The 21580-nt window shown below is 47.1% G+C and overlaps 1 protein-coding gene across 3 annotated transcripts; it reads left to right on the forward strand.

Annotated features, from left to right (window-relative positions):
* The first annotated feature begins 3871 nt into the window (after positions 1 to 3871).
* ANKRD54 (ankyrin repeat domain 54) lies at positions 3872 to 18476 on the forward strand. 3 transcript variants are annotated; one of them, XM_037846664.1, is made up of 8 exons: positions 3872 to 4280; positions 5720 to 5767; positions 10852 to 10950; positions 15863 to 15934; positions 16385 to 16432; positions 16511 to 16635; positions 16854 to 16961; positions 17339 to 18476. In XM_037846664.1, the coding sequence occupies exons 1-8, from the start codon at positions 3956 to 3958 to the stop codon at positions 17411 to 17413; spliced, it is 900 nt and encodes a 299-aa protein (XP_037702592.1). In that variant the 5' UTR covers positions 3872 to 3955; the 3' UTR covers positions 17414 to 18476. The 3 variants fall into 3 exon arrangements, with proteins under 3 accessions (XP_037702592.1, XP_037702593.1, XP_037702594.1); XM_037846666.1 differs by having other exon boundaries at positions 4141 to 4280; positions 10857 to 10950; XM_037846665.1 differs by lacking the exon at positions 10852 to 10950.
* Positions 18477 to 21580: the final 3104 nt, after the last annotated feature.

Consider the following 21580-nt stretch of genomic DNA (forward strand, 5'->3'; position numbering starts at 1 on the left):
AGGCCCTCTCTCTGTAGTCTAAAAGAACAATTCTCAAATTGTTATATCTTTTTTATTAGTTTTATTTTATAATTTCCAAAATTGATAAACGTTCTATACCCACCAATCAACAACTCCTGCTTCTACCCTCCCGCTGTCACCTGGAAACCTCTATTCTTCTTTCTGTCTCTATGAATGTGCTATTTCTAGATGTCGTTTAAGTGAAATCATACAGCATTTATGCTTATGTGCCTTGCTTACTTCACTGAGCATAATGCTTTCAAAGTTCATCAGTGTTGTAGCATGTCTCAGAATTTCATTCCTTCTTACTGATAAAATATATTCCACTGTGTGTATGTACTGCATTTTGTTTATCCATTTTTTTTATTGATGGTCACTTGGGTTGTTTCCACCTTTTGTCTACAGTGAATACTGCTACTATGAATATTAGTGTACAAGTAACTGTTTGAGTCCCTGTTTTCAATTTCTTTGGATATATACTTCAGAGTGGAATTAACTGTACCACATGGCAATTCTACCTTTAACTTTTTGAAGATCCATCATACTACTTTCTACAGTGGCTACACTATTGTACCTTCCCATCATGTTCTATATTTTGACTGGGATGATAGGTACATGAGTATATGTATTTGTCAAACTCTGAACACCTGAACACTTAAAATGTGGGGGTTTTATTGTATGTACTTTATAACTGAATAAATTTGATTTTTAAATTATAAGTAAAATTAACAAGAAACTAACCAAAAATTATATGATATGATAGACAAAAGATTAATACTCCTCATAGATTAAAAACAATTCTATCACAATTAGAAAGTGAGCACATACTAGAGCTTATTTAATCCTTAATGAAGGAACCAACAGCATGACAGAGCTGGCTTGAAAAGAATTTGAGGACAGTTAACTGGGCAAAGGAATGCTGAATATGATTTGCTAAGTTAGAGCCAAACCCGGTTCATGGCCTAAGGGCAACAAAACTGTAACCTTTGGGGTTATCATCTCAGTTGGACAAACAATCATCGTGCCTTACCCATTTTCTTCAAATTAACCTCTTAACTTTACAGAATTGTAAGACAACCCTCAGTATAAATCAAGTATTAGTCAAAGTTGAATTTCCCCCGAGAGTCGAATGTCTCTTAGCCCACCTTATTAAAAATGCTCCAGCATGATATTAAAAATCATATGATCCCCATTTGCTATATATTTTCAGATACTAGATAATTCCCCACACACACTAGCTTTCATTATACAACTTTTAACTTAGGACAAGAAATATTTTAATTTCCTGTTAACTCTACTTAAAAACAACAGCGAAGTATGACAATAAATGGCAACCACCTTTAGCCTTGCCATGGCAATAATAGGGAGTGGTGGGGCCTCTGACAAACCAGAGCACCAAGCCCCCCAAAGGGGGAAGTTGCCATGCAGCTCCAGCCAACCGTTGCCATGTGGGAAAGCGGGACTTGTTTTGCCAGAAATTCCCATTTCTCAGAGAATCTGAAAGTCAATTTTTTTTTCTGTAAAAGCTATCAATTTTTAAATATTGACAACCAGTTCAAATTTGTACAGGCCAACAGGGTTTGGGAAAGAAGGAATGAAAGGAAAGTAAACCTGCTAAATCTTGCCTAAGAGGCCAGAGTTGTCAATATCTGACTTGGAACAACACTGTCAGATGGGAAAACTAAGGCCCTGAGGGGAAAAACTTGCCTGAGTCACAAAGTAGCAGAATTGGATTCCCAGGCAGGCAAACACTTTTCCCACAAGTTAATGTTACTGGTATTTTTTTTGTCTCCCACCAAGTGCTTTATGTTTATGTGCTAATTGACCAAATATAAACGGCTTGTGTGTGAAATGTTTGCAGCACACTTAGGTCAAGTTCAAGCCAGTGTGATATGATCACTGTCACGTAGGATTTGTATGGGTCTTAGCCTGCATCCTACCCTTATTAGTACACAAGTTTATGTGTACAGTAATATTTGTTTCTTTCCTCTGTTTCCAAATGGGGTTGGCATATGTCCTTACTGGTTATGGTGCAGAGGAGGAGAGTTCAAGTTCCCGTGAACTGAATCCATAGTCAACCACAGCTCATTCTTCCCATTCCCACTTTACAAGTGGTTCTTGCAACAGATGGGGGTTGGGCAATGCAGTTCATGCCTCCACAAAGTTGACATAAAATAGAAGCAAAATAAACAACCACCTCTGGTTGTTTAGGGATACTGCTCAGTTCAAAGATTTCTGATAAAGCAAACATCTTGATAGATAAGACGGCTTGGAGACCAGACCCACTGACAAAAGGAAGAAAACAGTAACAAAAATAATTGGGCCCAAATAATGAAGGATCTTGACTGCCAGGATAAAGGGTTTGGACTTCATCCTGAGCTCAATAGGCAAGCAGCTTCTAGGAACTTGAACAGAGGTGTGCTTTAACCAGCATGGGTACATGTACCTTGGATCTAGGAAGAGAGAATGGAGGGAAGACTATTTTGATGGTCATTACTTGGAAAAAGAGGAGGAATAATACTAAAGTTATTTGAGGGGTACATTGAACAGGAGTGAGGTATAAATACCTAGATATCACTCAAGACTTTCTGGAGCCAGGTTTCCAGCAGGCTCTTCACTTAAGAAAGTGGAATGGCTGAAAGAGAGGACTTTGGCCTCAGTCAGGGATCTAGATTCAAATCTCAGCTCTTTAACTTGCCTGCTCTGTACCCTTGTACAATTCACAGAATATTTTATGGCCTGAGTTTTCTGATCTGCAAAGTGGGTATAATAATATCTAAATATATATCCAACACTTGGTAAATGGTACATGTTCAATTATGTTTGTTTCTTTCCTGTTTCTTTCCTGTTTCCTTCTACCTACAAGTGGAGTTGGCATATGTCCTTACTGGTTATGGAGCACAAGAGGAGAATTCATAGTATTTTTCTACAATGATAATCCTCATAATGGTGTCCTGCAGGCACTGCAAAATCTAGAAGTACTCGATTTCTACTGTCAGAGAAAGATTACATTTAAACTGGGTTGAGTAATAAGGTTTATGTAGTGTGAAGAGCACGACTCCTGAGAGCTGGGCATCCGTGAACAGGTCATTTATCTCTGATTTCAGCTCTTCATCTATCAAATAGGGATGGTCCTTCTTGCCCACCTTAGAGAAGTGTTTGTGGGGTACAAGGCTGTGAGAATTCTTTCAAAACACTGCATCCATGAGAGGTTGGTAAGATCATGGTTAACTGTCTGCTTGCAGAACACTTCCTTGCTTCCGGGTCTGACTTCTCCCCGCGGGCATGAGCAGCTCAGTGGGCACCGAGGCTGATCCTGTGTCCTGAGCGAACGGCATCTCTGTGACTACTCTGGTGTCACTACGTTGAATTACAATGCTTTGTAAATCATTAGAGGTCAACGCGGAGGTTATCGCATTTAGAAGCCGTTAGTCCCTAGGCCCACGCTTCAACACATTTTCATCTTCCTTCTTAGGCCACGCACTTGGAGGACGTTCTTTTTCCACGTTCACACTACCCCACCCCTCGCTTCTTCTCGGCCTTTTGTGATTGGCTGCTGGTCATCTTAACGTGACTGGCTACAGGCCTGCCCGCTGTTTTTCCCATAATCCGACGGGGGAAAGAAGGGGGAAAAAAAAAAATAATGTCTTAAACTCTGCTGTTTTATTGGCTCCGGTAGCGACGTACCATGGGCACTTCAAATTTTCGATTGGTTCCTATGTTCGCCAGTTACGTTACCGGAAACGCGGTCCAATCCTCGCGCCCGTACTATGCCCTCTCTGCCCGATTGGCTTGCGGGGTTTATGTTGCAAGGGCTATCATTGGTCCGAACGGTGGTTGCCGGCCCGGCCCCGCCCGCCCGCTCGCTGACTGCAAGGCTTAGGGCGGAGGAAGTGGGTCGGTTGGTCGGTCCGGAACGAGCCTCCCGCGGCGAGACTCGCGCAGATCCGTTACCATGGCAGCCGCTGCCGGGGGCGCGGACGACGAGCCGCACTCTGGCCGCTCGAGCTCCGATGGCGAATGCGCGGTAGCGCCGGAGCCGCTGACCGGCCCCGAGGGCCTCTTCTGCTTCGGCGATCTCGGGGCGGCGCTGGGCAGCTGCGCAAGCTTCCCGGGTCGGGCGTCCGGCAGGGCCCAGTCCCCGCTGCGCTACCTCCACGTTCTGTGGCAGCAGGACGCGGAGCCCCGCGATGAGCTGCGCTGTAAGATGCCGGCCGGCCGGCTGAGGCGCGCCGCTAGGCCCCACCGCCGGCTCGGGCCCACCGGCAGGGAGGTGCACGGTGAGGAGCGGGAGCGGCCCCGCCTTGCGCCCCGCTGCTCTCTCGGGCACCGGTACCCTGGCCTACCCCCCCACCTGCAGCGCGGGGACCCCGGACGCCCAAGCTAAGGCCTAGAGTGACCCTAGCTACTATTATTATAGTAGTTAAGGACCGTGATTTTGTTTGTTTGCTTATGTCTTACTTCTCGGATCCTGTCACCACTGACTCACACTTTGTAATTCCAGAATAGAAGTATTTATTAGTGAACAATAAAAGGGGATACCGGGGTATGCTTTTATTATCGGAGAGTGGAGGCCAGAGCTTGTAGCCAAGTCTACCCAGTTGTTCAAATGTACAGACCTGGGTTGGACTCCTCTACCTTGGGCAAACTGTGGAGCTTTTCAGCATTAGTTTTCTCGTCTGTACAACGGGTACAATAACTGCCTTACAGGGACGTGTGAGAGATCAGTTAAATAATGAATATATAGCTATTATCCTGCCTTTGCTGTGCGACAGACACTGTGTTGGGTGATACAGGATCATTTTTAATTCCCATGATAAGTCTTTGATACCCAGATAGTGTTCCCATTTGACTGAAGAGGAAACTGAGGCTCAGTGACATTGTCTTGCTCCAGGTCATCAGCCAGAAAGAGGCTGGGCTGGGATTAGAACCCAGGTCTGCCTCACTCTGACACTCCTGCTTTGCTGTGTCTCTACCATTTTATCTTATATTTACTGGCCAACATGGAAACTAAGGCTCTGACAGATTAAAAATGGGGACTTGTAGGCTCCCTTCTAGGACTGCTCTGTGATTCCACCTGTATCTTAAGGGCATTGTGAAGATTAAACAAGAATTTGAAAGTGCTGTGTAAACTATGAAGTGCTATAGGATTGTAAGGATTTTTTGACCATTTCCCTAATGACACAGCTATTGCTTTCTACTAGTCTTTTAGAGTTAGTGTCAATGGAGGAATAAAAAGTTTCTGTTTAAAAATTACCAAGTTTAGGTAAGCAATTTGAGAGTGGCCTATTTTGAAGGAGGATATAATAAGATTAGATTATCTGTATAACCAGCTGGCAGACAGCTTCCATGTAAATCATCTATCTCATTTCATTTTTTCAACAACTCAAGACTGGCAGGGTAGAGCTTAACCTTGTTTTGCAGCTGATGGACCTAAGGCCCAGAAGGGTTAACACACTTGCTCAAGGTCATCCAGCTACTTTGAGTGGCAGAGTTAAGATCCAGAGGCCTTGGAGGATTTGCTACAGCATGTGGCCTCTGCAATAGTGCCACATTTCAAGTCTGTCCTTGTTCCCAGTGTAGTGACTTGTAGCCTGGACTGGCCCTTGTTTTCCCTTTAGATGCTGTTATAGCTGAAGGGGGAGGTAACTTTCGTCCACTTTCTGCCTCATCACAGCCTTTTTTTTTTCAAACTGACATTCTTTTACTCTCCTCATAGCTCTGAAGAGGCTACGGGACTCAGCCAACGCCAATGACGTGGAAACAGGTGAGTGTGCACAGTGGGCCTAGATCCAGGGACCTGTGGACTGGTTTGGGGAGGAAAAATCCGGTTAATGCATTAACTGGGAAGAGAATGCTCTAATTCAGCCTTCCAGGTCACCCCTTACTCCCTGCTCACTGTTTACTGTGTAACTTTGCAGTCATCTTGTAGAAGGTTGAGTCTGGCCTAGATGCTCACCTGCATAAGCTCCCCTGTCCCCTTGAACTTGCTGCTATCATATCATTTATCACCAGGTGGTCTCCCTGATAGTGGGGACCATATCTGCTTTTGTATCCCTGGCACCCAGTACAGTCCTCTGCAGAGAGTGGTTGCTCATTTTGCAACCTCTTGTTAGTGGAAATTAACACTCAGCATTAACTGCCTGGGGGTCAGCCAGGCAGTGCCACCACCTTCAGCCTGCTCACTGAGGCTTTCTGGTAGTTGGGTCACTGGTTCTCAAACTTGAGTTGACAGAGCATTTGAAAAGCATGGGTGAAGCTCCTAGCAGGACACAACTCTGTTTTTTTTGTTGTTGTTATGACTCTCCAGCTTTTGCTAGCTGACAGGGCGGTAACAGCCTCAAATGTGCAAAAAAAATTTATAGGAAAAATTTTTCAATTTTATCCACTGACTTAATTCCTTCTGTGACTTGGGAAAAAGTGGTGTATTCTTTTCCTGTTGCTGCTCTCACAAATTGCCACAAACTTAGGAACTTAAAACAACACAAGTTTATTATCTTCCAATTCTGTAGGTCAAAGTCCAACACGGGTCTCACTGGGCTAAAATCAAGGTGTCTACAGGGCTGCGGTCCTTTCTGGAGGCTCTCGGGGAAATTGTTTTCCTGCCATTTCCAGCTTGCTGTGACTGCTCCACATTCCTTGGCTTGTGTCTCCTTCCTCCGTCTTCAAATCCAGTAACAGTAGGCTGAGCCCTTCTGCTGCTGCTGTCTTTCTTGCTCTGGCGGCAGAGATAGGTTCTCCAATTTTAGGGACTCCTGTGCTTAGGTTGGGCTTACCTAGAGAATCGAGGATCATCTTCCTCTCTCCAGGTCCTTAACCCGGATCACATCTGCAAAGTTCCTTTTGTCATGTAAGTTACCTTAGTCACAGATTCTGGGAATCAGGGCATGGACATTTTGGGGGGTCATCGTTCTGCCTACCACTGGTGGATATCGTTTTGTTTTGGTGGTGGGGTGCTGGGAGCAGTGTCTAAAATGTGAGCGTAGACCGAGGGCCATGGGCTCGGAGCGTCCACCGACAGCAGATGTGGAGAGGAGGTCGTGGGGTGTTGCCTGCAGGCCTTGAGATGGTTCCCTATCCCTGGAGTAGCAGCAGGGAGCATGCCCAGAAACTGGAGAGTTTTTCAACTCTCTTCGGTCGCTTCTCCATAAACCTTTTTGAATATTGGGGCAGCAACCGAGATAACTTTTCAAGAAAAAATTGTCAGCATTTCCTTCTTTTAATTTCTTAAATGTTTTATAATTTTTTTTTTTTTTTTTTTTTTTTTGCAAACACACCCCTTCTCCCCAGCCTCTCAGTAATCTCTAATCTGCTTTCTATTCCGGTAAATTTGCTTTATTTCTAGCCATTTCTTATATGGGATACCATACAATTGTGTTCTTATGTGTCTTGCTTATGTCACTGAGCATAATGTTCTTCCATGTTGCAGCATGTCTCATAATTTCATTTTTTCCTATGGCTGAATAATATTCCATTGTGTGTGTATACTACATTTTGTTTATCCATTCATCTGTTGAAGGACATTTGGGTTGTTTCCAGCTTTTGGCTACTGTGAATAATGCTGCTGTAAACATTGTTGTTCAAGATCTGTTGTGACCCTGTTTTCACTCTCTTGAGTATGTATCTAAAAGTGGGAGTGCCGTGTCAAATGGTAATTCTGTATTTAAAAGCCATATTGCTTTCCACTGTCATGGCCATTCCCACCAACAGTGCACTAGAGTTAAGCAGTCTCTTCTTAGTGTCTCTAGTGTATGGCTGGAGAATATTTTTAAGTACCCTCATCTGCCATAGAAATTCTAATTTGTCTTGAATTAGGTATCACACAGTGGTTTATTATTTTGATAGGAATGCCATAATTTTCCCTTCAGAGCCTCTGACACCCCCATCTTCAAATCTAAGTGGCTGTTAGATTTACCAGCTCCTACAGGATTCTTGACAGAGAAACTACATGTAGGATGAGCCTTTTCACTCCTTTTCTTTTTTGTTAGCATTAGTTGTGGTGTTTTTTTTTTTCTGTGCATGTTGATTTTTTTATATAGTTTAGAGATTATAGCAGACAAAATATACCCTGCTTCTGTTGCTTATTGTTAAATCATAAGTGCTTTTCTGTGAATTCATAATCATTCAAAATACTTTAAATATAAGACAAGGGCATTTAAAATGTTTTGTAAAATAGAGAAATACAAAAAAAACACCCATAATGTTAAAAAAGAAAGTAATCACAGTTAATATTTTTGTGAATCTCCTTCCAGTCTATTTTCCTATGCTTGGGAATTTTCTTTATGGGCTTGCATAATATCTTATATGCATTTTTTTAACCTGCATAATTTTTTGTGTCATAAATATTTTTCATAGTCTTTGTAACCATTTGTTTTTTCAAAATAGAAATGTTACCTTTTTTCCTATTTATAGAATAAATGCACAGCTGTAAAAAATTTTTTAAGCTTATAAAGTTGAAAGCAAAAATCATCTTACAATCTCACTCCAGAGTTATAACCACTATTTTTAATGGATGCATACTATTCTGTCAAAGTGACAAAACAAGAATTATTCAGTCAGTCATATATTTTCACATTGTTTTTTCATTTTTAAGATAATTTCCCAGGTACAGGATTATTATATCAAAGAGTAAGCATATTTTCATGACCCCTAATAGAAGTTGCTAAAATGCTTTCTTAAAGGACTATAGCTGCACAAATCACAAAAATAGAGCTGGCCATTTTAGCTTTGTTTTCTCTCTTTGATACTGTTGGTGAATGTGTTAATGAATACAGAAATGACCTGAACCTCTCATTTCTGCTCCACCCTTACTCATTTATTCAGTCAGTCCCCAGCATTCATTGAGCAGGACACTGTGCTTGACACAGGAACACGAAGATAAAACAAAAAACTTATGATATAATTGGAAAGGAAGACTATAAAGTGACACTGTTTCCAAAACAAAATAACACCCCCTCAAAGACCCTGAAGTTCTGTGCTTAGTTGGAGAGGTGTAAGTCTTGGAGCCAGAGAAACCTGGGTTTATATCCCAGCTTTGCCTCCTGTTTGCCTCCTGTTAGCTTGGTCACTTCACATAATCTCTTTGAGCCTGGGTCCCCTAGTCTGTAAAATGGGAGGGATATGTCACTGGGTCGTTGAAGGGATTAGCAGTCAGATACCTGAGGCCTAGCTGGTGCTTGGTATATGGCACTGATTACTCTATAATAGAATAGGATTTTTTATTACAGCAATGAGATGTGCAGGGCACTAAGGAAGTGTGGGAGAGAGTGTGCCTACCGCAGCTTAAGGACATAAGAAAGAGTCATGGAGAAGAGCTGTCTGGACTTTCTGCCTAGAAGGTCTCAAGTCCTTGAGAGGTTTGTTGGGGGGAAGGAGATTAAAATGTTCTAAAATGGTGTTTGGCAGCATTTCTACATTTCAGTTGGGCATATTACAGTAATAATGCCTTACATTTTCAAAGAAGGAATTTCATGTCCATTATTTTCACCTCAGCAGCTCTGGAGAGCGGAGGGCAGAGATTATTCCCATCTGGCAAATAGGCAGACTGAGAACTGAAATAGAGGAACCGGCCTGAGGACACATTAAAGCTTGCCAGTGAACTGGGGCCCAAAGCCAGGCCTTCGTACACCCAGCTCAGCTCTTCACACCACCCCACACTGTTGGCGATGTTCTCTTTTCTTTTTTGACTTAGATTAGGTGGGGAGAGGCAATCCCTTTGCCAATGTAGACAACTGAAAAACAACCTGGGAAGCAGGAAAGCCCTGTCAAGTTACTTAGATGGAAGGGAACTGTGGTGACGATGGTGGCAGCAGTAATGCTTGTCGAGTACTGGTGGAGCACCAGGCACTGTTGTAGGTGTTTTACCCGTAGCAACTCATTTGTTCCTCAGAACTGCCCTGTGAAGTAGGTGCTTGTGTTATCCCCATTTGTCTTCAAGAGGAAGCAACTTATTCAAAGCCTCTCAGCAAGTACATGGTGGTATCAAGATGTGAACCAAGCTAGTCTGATTCTATAGTCATGCTCTTAACACAGTGATGTATTGCCTCTTGAAGAACTAAATGTATGTAACTATTCTTTCATGCTGAGTACATTATAAGAAACTCGGCAAATAAAATTCACCTCCTAACCCTAGGATCAAACTAGGGTTTGTCTCCTTGTGTTGATCTGTCTCCTTATGATTAAATTTTCCTCATTTGAAATCAACTTAGTTCTGACCCATAACCTGGGAGAGGTTATTCCAAGGATATATCTCAGTTTCCCTGGCCAGGAGAAGAAAAGGGGGAGTAGCTGACATTGATTAAGTGACAGGCTTTAAATGCTTCGTTTAATTCCCACAACAGCTATCCAGGGTAGGGCTGTTTGTCCATTTTGTAGATGAGAATCATGAGGCCCACAGAGGATGTGACTGTAGTCACATTACAAGATGAATGAACCCAGGTCTGTGTGGCTCCAGAGCCTGTGCTCCATCTACTCTGATGGGCTGCCCCTGGGAGCCCAGAGCCTGGCAGCTGTGGTTCACTGGAATAGGTGTGTACTCAAATGCAGGTAGAGGGGTGAGCTCAGAGTCTATGCTGGGAATTTCTGGGACTCCACAATTCCTGACCCTGAGGGCCAAGGTCCTCATGACCTTCCATCCCTGGACATGTAGTTTGAGCACCAGGGATCTGTGGCCCTCAGTTGTGCCCTCAGGAGAACAAGTCCCCTGTCATGGCCATCTCTGAGGGGCTAGCATCCAGGAGGGCCTGGCTCTGCTGTGCATTGGATGCCTTGCATCCCTCTCAATCCTGGGACTGCTGCTTTGCTAACACTGCCACTCACTCTCCCTCCCTCTGGCTGTCTTGGTGGTGTCAGTGCAGCAGCTGCTGGAAGATGGCGTGGATCCCTGTGCAGCTGATGACAAGGGCCGCACGGCACTGCACTTTGCCTCCTGCAATGGCAATGACCAGATTGGTGAGTCCTGGGTAGGGAGGATGGGAGTGGGGCTAGGCAAGTGACATCTCTCCGGAGGCATCAGGGGGTGGGGGTGGATCTGCTCCCTTCAGAGCCTTGGAAAGAGCAGAGGTGCTAGACATAGGAAGGCCCAGTGCCCCATTCTCGCTCCTTAGCATGTGGATCTGGCATTGCCAGACCAAGGAAGGTGCAAACCTGAATAAAGAATATGAGTGAATCCGAGATGAAAGGCAAATCTCTGGTAAGCACCGTGTAGATAGCCCATTCTGAGATCAGTTCCATTTGTTCACTCAACAAATGTTTAAGGCTTTGTATGTTCAAGGCTTCACTGGGCATTGGTAATACAAGGTAATAAAACCGCAAACTAAACATAGTCCCTTTTCTCAAGGAGCCTCTGGAATAGACAAACGGATAAATATGGTAATTGGGCACTGTTGCATCCCTGGTGCAAATGTGTGTGTGTCTATTTAAAGGCTTAACCATACATGATAAGAGTAGTAACTCTTAATTTAATGGACACTTACTAAGACAGGCATTTCCCACCCCATCTCTAATTCTCACAACAACTTTGCAAGGAAGGTTACTTTTATCCCCATTTTGTAGATGAGGAAACTAGGGTTCAGAGGATTGGCATGAAAATATTTATAACACTGTGAGGTAGACAGGGCCCTAATTAGAAAGGACTATCTTGGTAAGAGAACAAAGATTCAGTCCTAAGTAGCTTAAGCAAAAATGATAGCGTATTGGCTCATGGTGACAACTTCAAGCATCGGGATCCAGGAGTGCACATTCTTTCTTTGGCTCTACTGTTTTTGACTCTAACTCTGCTTTTGGGCCACATTCTCTCTTCTAGAGATAGACTCTTCCCATGAGGTGGAAAAAATGGCTGTCAGTAGCCAAGCGCAGCTCCTGGACCCTGGCCCAGCCCTGTGCCCGGGGCTTGGGAGGGGTCCTGGTACTGGTTGCTCACCAGAACCTCATGAGAAGGAGGAGAGGCAGCTTCCCAGTGGACAGGGGGTGTTAGATGGCAGAAATAGCACATGTTCACGATAGGTAAACTTGTAATGTGCCTCTTAAACGTAACTTGCAGTTTTCATATACATTTATGAACATTTTAATTATCATTATAAAGTAAATAAAGCATTATTTAAAATCCCCTTCCTCAACTCAATTATTTCCATTCCTGAGTTCCTTGTAAATCTTTATCCACACTGATTATGTCATTTAAACAAACAAACAAACAAAAAACAGTTCTTCCACTGCCACCTAGTAGTGTCCTTGGGTTCTAGGAGAATCAAAAGCATATCCCTTGATGCCCGTTGCTCCCCATTGTTCACTCTTTCCTGCCCAAGCTTGATTGCACGTCGGCCACTTGTGAACATGCCAGGCCATTGGACCTTGTCTCCTCCAGGTTGCAGCTGTCCCTTGGGGGAGCAGCCAGGCCAAGCCATCAGGTGCTGGAGGGGGGCAGGGTCCAATCCTTCAAGGCACTGAGGCAACATTTACTCATGCTAACTGCAGTAGCATAGTTTTGCATAGGTATGCACCTGTGTAACCACCACCCAGATCAAGCTCTAGAATATTTTCAGCATCCCAGCAGCCACATACCCCTCCCAAGCATTCCCTCCATTTGGTCTTGTTCATCATAGATTAGTTTTGTCTGTTTTTTATATTTCACATATGGTATGTACTCCTTTGTATCTTGACTTCCATCACTCGGAATTATATCCATGAGATATAATCCATGGATTATCCATGGTCTTGTGAGGTATCAGTGTTTTGTTCTTTGTCATTGCTGCATATTGTGTGATGTGCAGATTCTACTGTTGGTGGACATTTGTGTTGCTCCCAGGTTTGAGCTATTACAAATAAAGCTGCTATGAACATTCTTGTACATGTGATTTGGGAGATCTCTGCACTTGCTTATGTTGGGTGTGGAGTGGGATGGGGTCACTAGGGTACACGTAGATTTAGATTTAGTAGATCTGTCAGTCTTTTTCCAAAGTGGTTGTACATTCACCAGCAATTGAGACTTATTGTTTCTTTTTCGTTTTAGCCATTCTGATGTAGTGGAATCTTATTGTGGTTTAATTTACATTCCTCTGATGGCCAGTGATGTTGAGTTCCTTTTCATAAGGTTTTTGGCCATTTTCATATTGTCTTTTGTGAAGTATCTGTTCTTTTACCCATTTTTAAAAACAGGTTGTCTTTTCCTTATTGATTGGTAGGAATTCTTTATATATTCTATATATAAGACATTTATCAAAAATAAGTGAGCTTGCCTTTTTGTTCTCTCATTGGTCTTTGATGAGAAGTTCTTGATTTGAATGAATTCAGTTTATCAGTCTTTTCTTTTTTATGGTGTTTAGTTTCCTAGGCTGCTCAAAGCAGATACCATGAGGTGGATTGGCCTAAATAATGGGGATTTATTAGCTTACCATTTGAGGCAAGAAAAATATCCAAATCAAGGCATCATCACGGTGGTACTTTCTTCCTGAAGTCCGGCTACCAGTGATCCTTGGCCCTTCTGCCACACGGCAGGGCACATGGCAGCGTCTGCTGGTCTTTCCCTTCTCTTCTGGGTTTCATTGATATCAACCTCCATGGCTTTCTCTCTCTCTCTCTGTATTCATACCCTTTATAAAGGACTCCAGTAATAGGATTAAGACCCATCCTGAATGAGGTAGGCCATACGTAACTGAAATAGCCTATCAAAACAATGGGTTTATACCCAAAGGAATGGATTAGATTTAAGAACATGTTTTTCTGGGGTACATATGGTTACTGTTTTGGGGACGTAATTAAGAAATCTTTGCCTATCCTGAGGTCCTGAAGATATTCTCCTGTGTTTTCCTCTAGACACTTGTTTTAGCTTCCACGTTTAGATCTGTGATCTCTCTCGAATTAATCTTTGTACATGGTATGTTACATAGGAGCCAGGGTTGATTTCCCCACCTCTGTTCACCATTCAAATTCAACTTGACCCAGCTCCATTTATTGAAAATACCATTCTTTCTCCTCTGAATTTCAGTGTAAGGAACTCTTTTGAGTAGTCAGTGGTCATAGGGGTCCTTTGTGGGTATAGATGAGGAAAAGTAGATTTGGGTATATGAAGTAATTGAAACTTTCAGCCCGATTTATCAAAGAAAGGCAGGATGGTATAACGATGATAATAAGAACGAACATTAATGGAGTATTTGCGCACGAAGACCCTCTTGGCATACTTCAGTTCAAATTTGTGGTCAAGGTGGGCCCAGGCCTTGGCGATGGCTGTGGTGTTGCTTAGCATGCAGACTGCCCACTGCACCTTGGCCAGACTCCCCCCAGGCACCACTGTGGGGGCTGGTAGTTGATGCCAACCTTGAAACCCGTGGGACACCAGCCAGCAGACTGGATGGTTCACTTGGTTTTGATTGTGGCGATGGCAGCATTCACGCCCTTGGGCACTACCTCTCTACAGCAGGCCTTGTACTTGCCATGGCGAGTGTCACACTTGACCATCTGATTGGAGGGTTCAAGGCCGGCATTGGTGATCTCCACCACTGAGAGCTGCTCGTGGAAGGCCTTCTCGACTGAGGCAATGGACGAGTGGGTCACCAGGGGAACCTGGATGCAGGGGTAGGGCACCAGGTTGGTCTGGAACTTGGTGAGACCCATGTTGAAGGCCCCATCAAAGCACAGGAAGGCAGTGATGGAGGACACAGTCTGACCAGTGAGCCTGTTGAGGTTGGTGTAGACAGGGCGTTCGATTTCCAGGTTATGGCAACGGATACATAGATGGCCTTGTTGTCTACCATGAGGGCACAATCCAAGTGCTCGAGGGTGGTGTGGGCGGCCAGTATTGAGCTGGAGCATTTGCAGCAGAAAGGGACTCCTCCATGTGCTTTGTATGTCATTAACTCATGTAATCCTTTGAGGTAAGATAAAGTTTCATTCCCATTTTATAATAAAAAAAACTGAAGTTTTAAGAGGTTAAATGGTAAAGCTGGTAAGTGGTCAAGCCTCAATTCCAACCCAGGCAATTTATTTTCTTTAATTTTGTATGTACATGCTCATTGTAAACAAGCTTTAAAAAAAAAGATAAAGAAATCAGAGACGATGAGAACCACTTATAATTCCTCCCATACCCCCATAAAGGACAATGATGACAGCCTGGGTTCTTGGCCAGGCTCTGCCTCTTAACCTAGTGTGTGGCCTTAGGCAAATCCTTTGGCTTTTCTGAGCCTCAGTGTGCTTATTCCCAAATGTGGCCAGATCCTGACTGGCTGTGGTGGATGGGCAGTGAGACCTACAAGCACATGAAGTCAAGAAACAGCCATTTCTTGTTATTTGGGAAGCAAACGGTTTTCATCTGCATTTGTCATGCAGCACAGGCTTTGGCAGGGTAGCCTTAGCCTCACACCCGTGACTCAGCTCAGCCTCCCCTCCGACATTCTGGACCCATGGTAGCCAGCCTGTGCATCTACCTGTCATTCGTCAGCGCTAGTGATACCATGGCCACCCCTGAGGTGTCCTAGAAACCGTCAAGGAGGGGGGATGCTCAGCATCATCTGTCAGTTTAATTCTCATTTTGGCACTTGGCTGTGGGAGAAAAAGAAAATAACCTTGAGAGCCTTCACTAGCTGCTGCTGCTGTTGAAAGAACGTTCCTTAACCCTTAAAATCACAGTCCCACAACCCCTGCACAGGCTCGGAAGCCCTCCCAGAATCCTCCATGTCTGGGCCTCACAGTCCTGCACATAAACCCTGTTGAGTGAGTGAGTGAGGAACAGAATAAAACAGTGTAGGGGCTGTGTTTGTAGTCAGTGCTCCACACTTTGAGCCAGCCCTTCTGCCCAGGGTAGGAGTGGGGAGAAGAAATATCCAGCCAAGGAAGGCCTCTAACAGCTCTTTTTGGATTTTCCTGGTTCCAGTGCAGCTGCTTCTAGACCATGGGGCTGATCCCAACCAGCGAGATGGGCTGGGGAACACACCACTGCACCTGGGTAAGTGCTCCAAAAGCCACCAGGACAGCCTTCTCTTTGGTAGAGAGCCTGGGGTTTACAGGCTCCCAGCATCTGGGGGAGAGCCTGGGCCCCCAGGGCTATACTCCCTCCTAACCTATGTCCCATGGACTTTCCAGCAGTTGGCTGTGCCCTGGGCAAAGTTAATTAGCAACCTAGACTGGCTCACCAGCAGCCCTGCTGAGGGGGTGGGGTGTTGGGTGACCTGCAGTGAGGCAGGTCCCGTTTCCAGGCCCCAGTCTCCCCAGCTGTGCAAGGCGGGTGTTGGACTTACTGATGGCTGAGTCCTGCCCAGCTGCTGCATTGGCGATACCTCTGGGAGGCATCACCTAGTGCAGGCACACTCAAGGGGTAGTCTTGCTCCCTCCAGTGGGTGTACACGGCCAGGCCCCTGTAGTCCCTGGACTCTTAGGTCCTGTTCTTCTTTTTCAGCGGCCTGCACCAACCATGTCCCTGTCATTACCACACTGCTACGAGGAGGTACGTGGTCCCTTCCCCTTTTCCTTCCTCTCTCCTTCACCTCCACCCCTCGCACATCACCTCTGCCCAATTCTGCAGGGGCCCGTGTGGATGCCCTGGACCGAGCGGGTCGCACGCCCCTGCACCTAGCCAAGTCAAAGCTGAACATCCTGCAGGAGGGCCACTCCCAGTGCCTGGAGGCTGTGCGGCTGGAGGTAAAGCAGGTGAGCACCCCTTCCCATGCTTGGCCTGCGGCACCAAGCAAGGACTAGACAGTGCTGCCCTCACCACAGGCACTTCTGCCTCCGGTGCCAGGGCTCCTGGGTTGCTTCTCACTGACCCCAGTTGGCACCTGCTGTAGCTTGCCCGTGGGCACTTGCATCAGGCCTCTCTGTGCCTCCCCACTAGAATCCAGGCAGCTCAGCCCACTGTCTTGTTTCAGATCATCCAGATGCTGAGGGAGTATCTGGAGCACTTGGGGCGGCATGAGCAGCGGGAACGGCTGGACGACCTCTGCACCCGCCTCCAGATGACAAGCACCAAAGAGCAGGTGAGCCGGAGCTGCAGCTCCAGACCCAGGGCCCAGCAGGAGACCCAGGGCCAGTCCTTCCTGCTCCAGTGCAGCTGACACTCGTATCAGAAAGAGGCATTGCTGTGGGGTCACAGCCCATGGTGGCGCTCAGAGCCTCATTTCTTTTGAAGCTGCTGCTGCCTCTAGTTTGCCTCCTGGGTCAGCCTGAGACTGCCTAGTGTCAAGGATTAGCCCTTGGCCAGCTGCGCCATGGTCAGAGGGAAGAGCAGCCACCATGTGCCCTGGGAGGGGAGTCAGCACCTGTCCTGTCTGCCTGTGGTGTGAGGAGGAGACCTGCAGGCCCAGCTCCTGGGCCTGCCCCTGCGCCCTGTGACAGCCTTGGTTTTGTCCGGCAGGTGGATGAGGTGACTGACCTCCTGGCCAGCTTCACCTCCCTCAGCTTGCAAATGCAGAACATGGACAAGAGGTAGCAAGAGAGGCTTCTGTCGCTGGCTGCTCTCTCATTGCAAAGAAAAAGCCCTGTGTCTGGGACTTTGGAGCCACACTGGTCTGGGGAGGCCTTGCCCTTGTCCCCAGAGGCTGTGGGGCGGAGAGGCCCTCTCCATGACCTCAGAGCCACTTCCAGCTGCAGTCTCCATCGTCTCAGTGGCCCAGGACTGCAACCCCAGCTTCTTCCTCCAACTCCTGCAGCACTGGGCCAGCCTCTATGGCACACGTCAGCTCTGGCCCACATATACCATCCTGGCAGGCCTCGCTCGTTCTGGAGCCAGCAGGTGCCCTCACCAGGCCCCGTTCTCTCCGCTGTTTCCCTTCCTGGCCATGGGCTTGCTGCATCCGCAGGGTGTGGGCTAGAGCACAGGCCCTGCAGGAGGTCCTCAGCTGGCCCTGCACCTGTCACCAGCACTTAGATTGGGATTCTTACCTGACTCAAGGAGACATTGCAGTGAGTTTTTCTGGTTGGATGGGGAGGGTTGGTGAGGCCCAGACCTTAAAAATACAAGTTTGGGAAAGGCCCTGCTGAACCCAAAGCAGAAAATCCCCAACCATTTTACTCCCAGTCATTGAAACCCTAGGGCAGGCTGTGGGAGTTTTGCAGCCTGGTTGTGGGTAGTTAAAAAATGGCCCCCCAAGGTGTCCACACCCCAATCCCGGGAACTGTGAATGTTACCTTTTTGTAGAAAAAGGGATTTTGCCTTTGTGATTAAGTTAAATCTAAAATAGGGAGATTACCCTGGCTTATCCAAGCGGGCCCAGTGTCCTCCCAGAGGTCCTTTCAAGAGGGAGGCAGAGGAGCCGAGAGGAAGTAGCAGATACAACCAAGGAAGTGAGAGGTTAGACTGATGCGAGGAAGGGTCATGAGCCAAGGAAGGCACGTGGCCTCCGGAAGCTGGAAAAGGCAGGGAACGGTTTCTTCCTCCTAGCCTCCCAAAGGAACCTGCTCTGCCAACACCCTGCCTGGAGCCCAGTGAAACTGATTTCAGACTTCTGACCTCCAGAGCTATAAGAGAATAAAATTCTGTTGTTTTTAAGCCATTAAGTGGTAGTTTGTTTACAGCAGCAACAGGAAACAGATATGCTAGTGAAGACTCAGAACTCGCTGTAAAGGTTTTCAGTCCCATCAGACGAAAGCAGCAGTCATTTCCTGTTTCAGCCACAGACAGGCAAATGGGTCTGCCACAAAGAGGGGAAACCATGGGGGGGAGCACGTCCTGGCCTGTCCCTCTCCCACAGGCATTTTGACTACAAAGCCCAAACTGATTCTTTTTCCAAGTGATAATTCCAAGTCCTCAGTGGCTCTGCCCATTCTCCCTCTCAACAAACCATAATCCCTGGCAATTCTTTACAGCACAGGAGCTTGTCCCCCAGATCCCAATTTGGCATGGTTCAGGTTTGAACTGAATCGGGCCGCTCCCCAAACCCTGGAGGAAAAAGTCTCTCTGGGAGTATGAGATGCCAGCGAGGGCTGCCTCTGGGACCCATGTGACAGGAGAAGCAGGAGGTCCCCCCCAGGTTGGCAGTGTTGGGGAAGGGCATTGTGGCCCCAGCACTGGGGGAAGGGGCTAGAGGGGAGAGTGGTGTCTTCACAGACCTGAGCTGCTGCTGTGAGTGAGGCTGACAGCTTGCAGCATGGGCCCCAGGCCTGGAATGGGGTGCGAGAAGGGCTTCCTTCCTGTGCAGGTTGCTCTACTTCCCTCCAGGTGAGCCTCCCCACTTCAGGCCCGGGAGCACAGCTGAGCTTGCTCTCTTCCAGGCCCTGCTGGGGCCTGTGCCTGAACACAGTCCCTTCTGCCCAAGGGGCGGAGTCCAGGTCAGAGGACAGGCAGGGGCATGGGGGGCGTGCAGGGACTTAGTGAAATTGCCCTGAGATGACGCTGCACGTGTGTGTGCAGGACAGCCTGACACACAAACTGACCAGCTAACACCTGACAAGCCCTCCACCTGGAGCAAACCATCCCCACTTGGGTCTCTGTGATGACCCACAATGCCACTCCTGGCCCCGTAGCCACATAGCCATGAGAACTGGGCCACTGTGGACATCAGTGAACAGAGGTGCCTTACAAATCCTTCATCAAACACTTGCCAGACAGCCTGGCAGACAGCCAATCAGCTTTACCCCATTTCCAGCTGGGATTTTTCCTGCAACCCCAAATCTGTCTGAAGAGCCAGCCAGATAAAAGTCAGCCCTAGCCACTGGAGTGAGTCAGAAAACACAAGTGGGCCCTGAGCTGGCTGGGCTGGGCTGGGGGCAGGACAGAACTGCAGAGTTGCCCTCACTTGGGTTCGTTCTGTTGCTAGCTCTGCTGGGAGCCGCTAAGAGATGGTGGGGGAAGAAACCCACAATGTTGATTTCACCTCCTTGGTAGCGCCCTTTGCTTTAAACCTCACATTTCATTCATGTCAGAAATATTTATTGAGCACTTGTCATGCACTAGGCAATGTTCTAGGTGGGAATACAGCAGAGAACAAAAGGACAAAATCCCTTACCCCCCTGGCAGATGAAGGTATGTTCTTGGAGAGAAAGTCTGCACAAATTCTTAGCCATCCTATGAGAAAACTGATATTGCTGCTGCCTCATAGGTGAGGAAAAGGTTTGCCAGGGTCACCCAACCAGGCAGCTGTTGCCACCGTGCCTGAAACAAGAGCATTTGCACAGCCACAGTTCCCCTGAGAAGGACAATGACATTTGTTGAGCTACTGTGTGCCAGCAGGCCCTTTTATTTAGTTTTTGCAATAAAATGTTAAGTAGCCATGTTATTTATTGCTCCCCCCCTTTTATAGATGCAGAAAATGGAGGCTGAGAGATAAAGTAACGGCTGGTAAATGGGAGCTACCCTGGGTCTAGCGTTCTTTGTCATCGTTTCCCAAACACCAGTGTCTCCAGGGCTCCTGGGACACAATCAGTGGAAACCGATGGCCCTTGTCAAGTGAAAGTCTCTGTCTTTGTGACCAGTCAGCGTTCTCAGATGCTCAAGGTCTGGCCCTTTCAGCGAAAACAGGGTGCCACGTGCTTAGTAGATAAAGCATGCACCTTGTTACCTGGGGAAAAAGAAGGGACGACATGAGGTGATGGGGCTGAGCTGGGCTCTGCCGTGGTTCTTGTGGTCTCTAGTGGCTGCCCAGATATCAGAGACCATCTGCAGTGGGAAGGTCCGCAAGGGCTGGGGTGGTCGGGGAGGCCTCCCTCCAAGTGAGAGGAATTGAGCTCCAATGGGTGGAAAACCAGCATGAGCCAGGCTTGGAGGCTGGAGGACAGACCTGAGCTAGCTTTGGGACCAGAGACCACCTGAAACAGAGTGTGGAGACCAGAAGAGTGAGAGGGGGCGGGTTGTGAGGTCTGAAGTTCTGCCTTGGCAACAGGAGTAGGTCAGGCTGGCTGTCACCTCCACCCTTGGCACAGAGTGGATACCAGGAGCTCCTCTCTGGGTGTGGCCGCAATTTGGAGCAAAGCCCCTATTCCCACCAGGGCTGCCTGCTCCCCAGTCTGCTTCAGATGCTGAGTCCAAGCCGGGTCAGGAAACCAGGAAGCTGGACAGATGCCTGGATAATTAAACTAACTCCCTGGTTTTCCCCAATTATGGGGCTCAAAAATGAATTAGAGCCCAAGCCTCCTCATGGTGGCTCCCAAGCTAACACCAAGACCTCAGTACCTGCAAGGAGAGAGCATCAGCTCACGTTACAGGTGAGCAAACAGGCTCAGAGAGATGAAGGAGCCTGGCCAAGGCCCCAGACCAGGGCTCCAGGCCCAGCAGGGTCTCTTGTCCCTGTGCGCACGGAGGCCATCAGCTGCTGCTTCAAGAGGGCCTCTCCAGCCTGGCCACTTGCTCCCTCTTTAGAAGCCAGAGAGGGAGTGGCATAGAAGCACTTGGCCATCAGCATGCCCAGAGGGGCAGCACTGGGTGAGTCAAGCCTCTTCACCTGGGTTGTGAGAGTTTGGGTGGAGACGAGGACCTGCCCGTGGAAGGCCTCACAACTCTGCATCAGGCTGGCAGCAGAGACAAGCAGCCAGGGAAGGCTTGCCTCTGGGTGCACATCCAGTGCCTCGAATGGGTCCTGGTGCAGGCAGAGCTCCCATTCTGCATTGGTTCTGAATGAAGACACCGAGGCACAGAGAGGTCACTCAGCCAGGTGGGGCCGGA

Source organism: Choloepus didactylus, chromosome 8 (assembly GCF_015220235.1).
Source record: "Choloepus didactylus isolate mChoDid1 chromosome 8, mChoDid1.pri, whole genome shotgun sequence".
Taxonomy (NCBI): domain Eukaryota; kingdom Metazoa; phylum Chordata; class Mammalia; order Pilosa; family Megalonychidae; genus Choloepus; species Choloepus didactylus.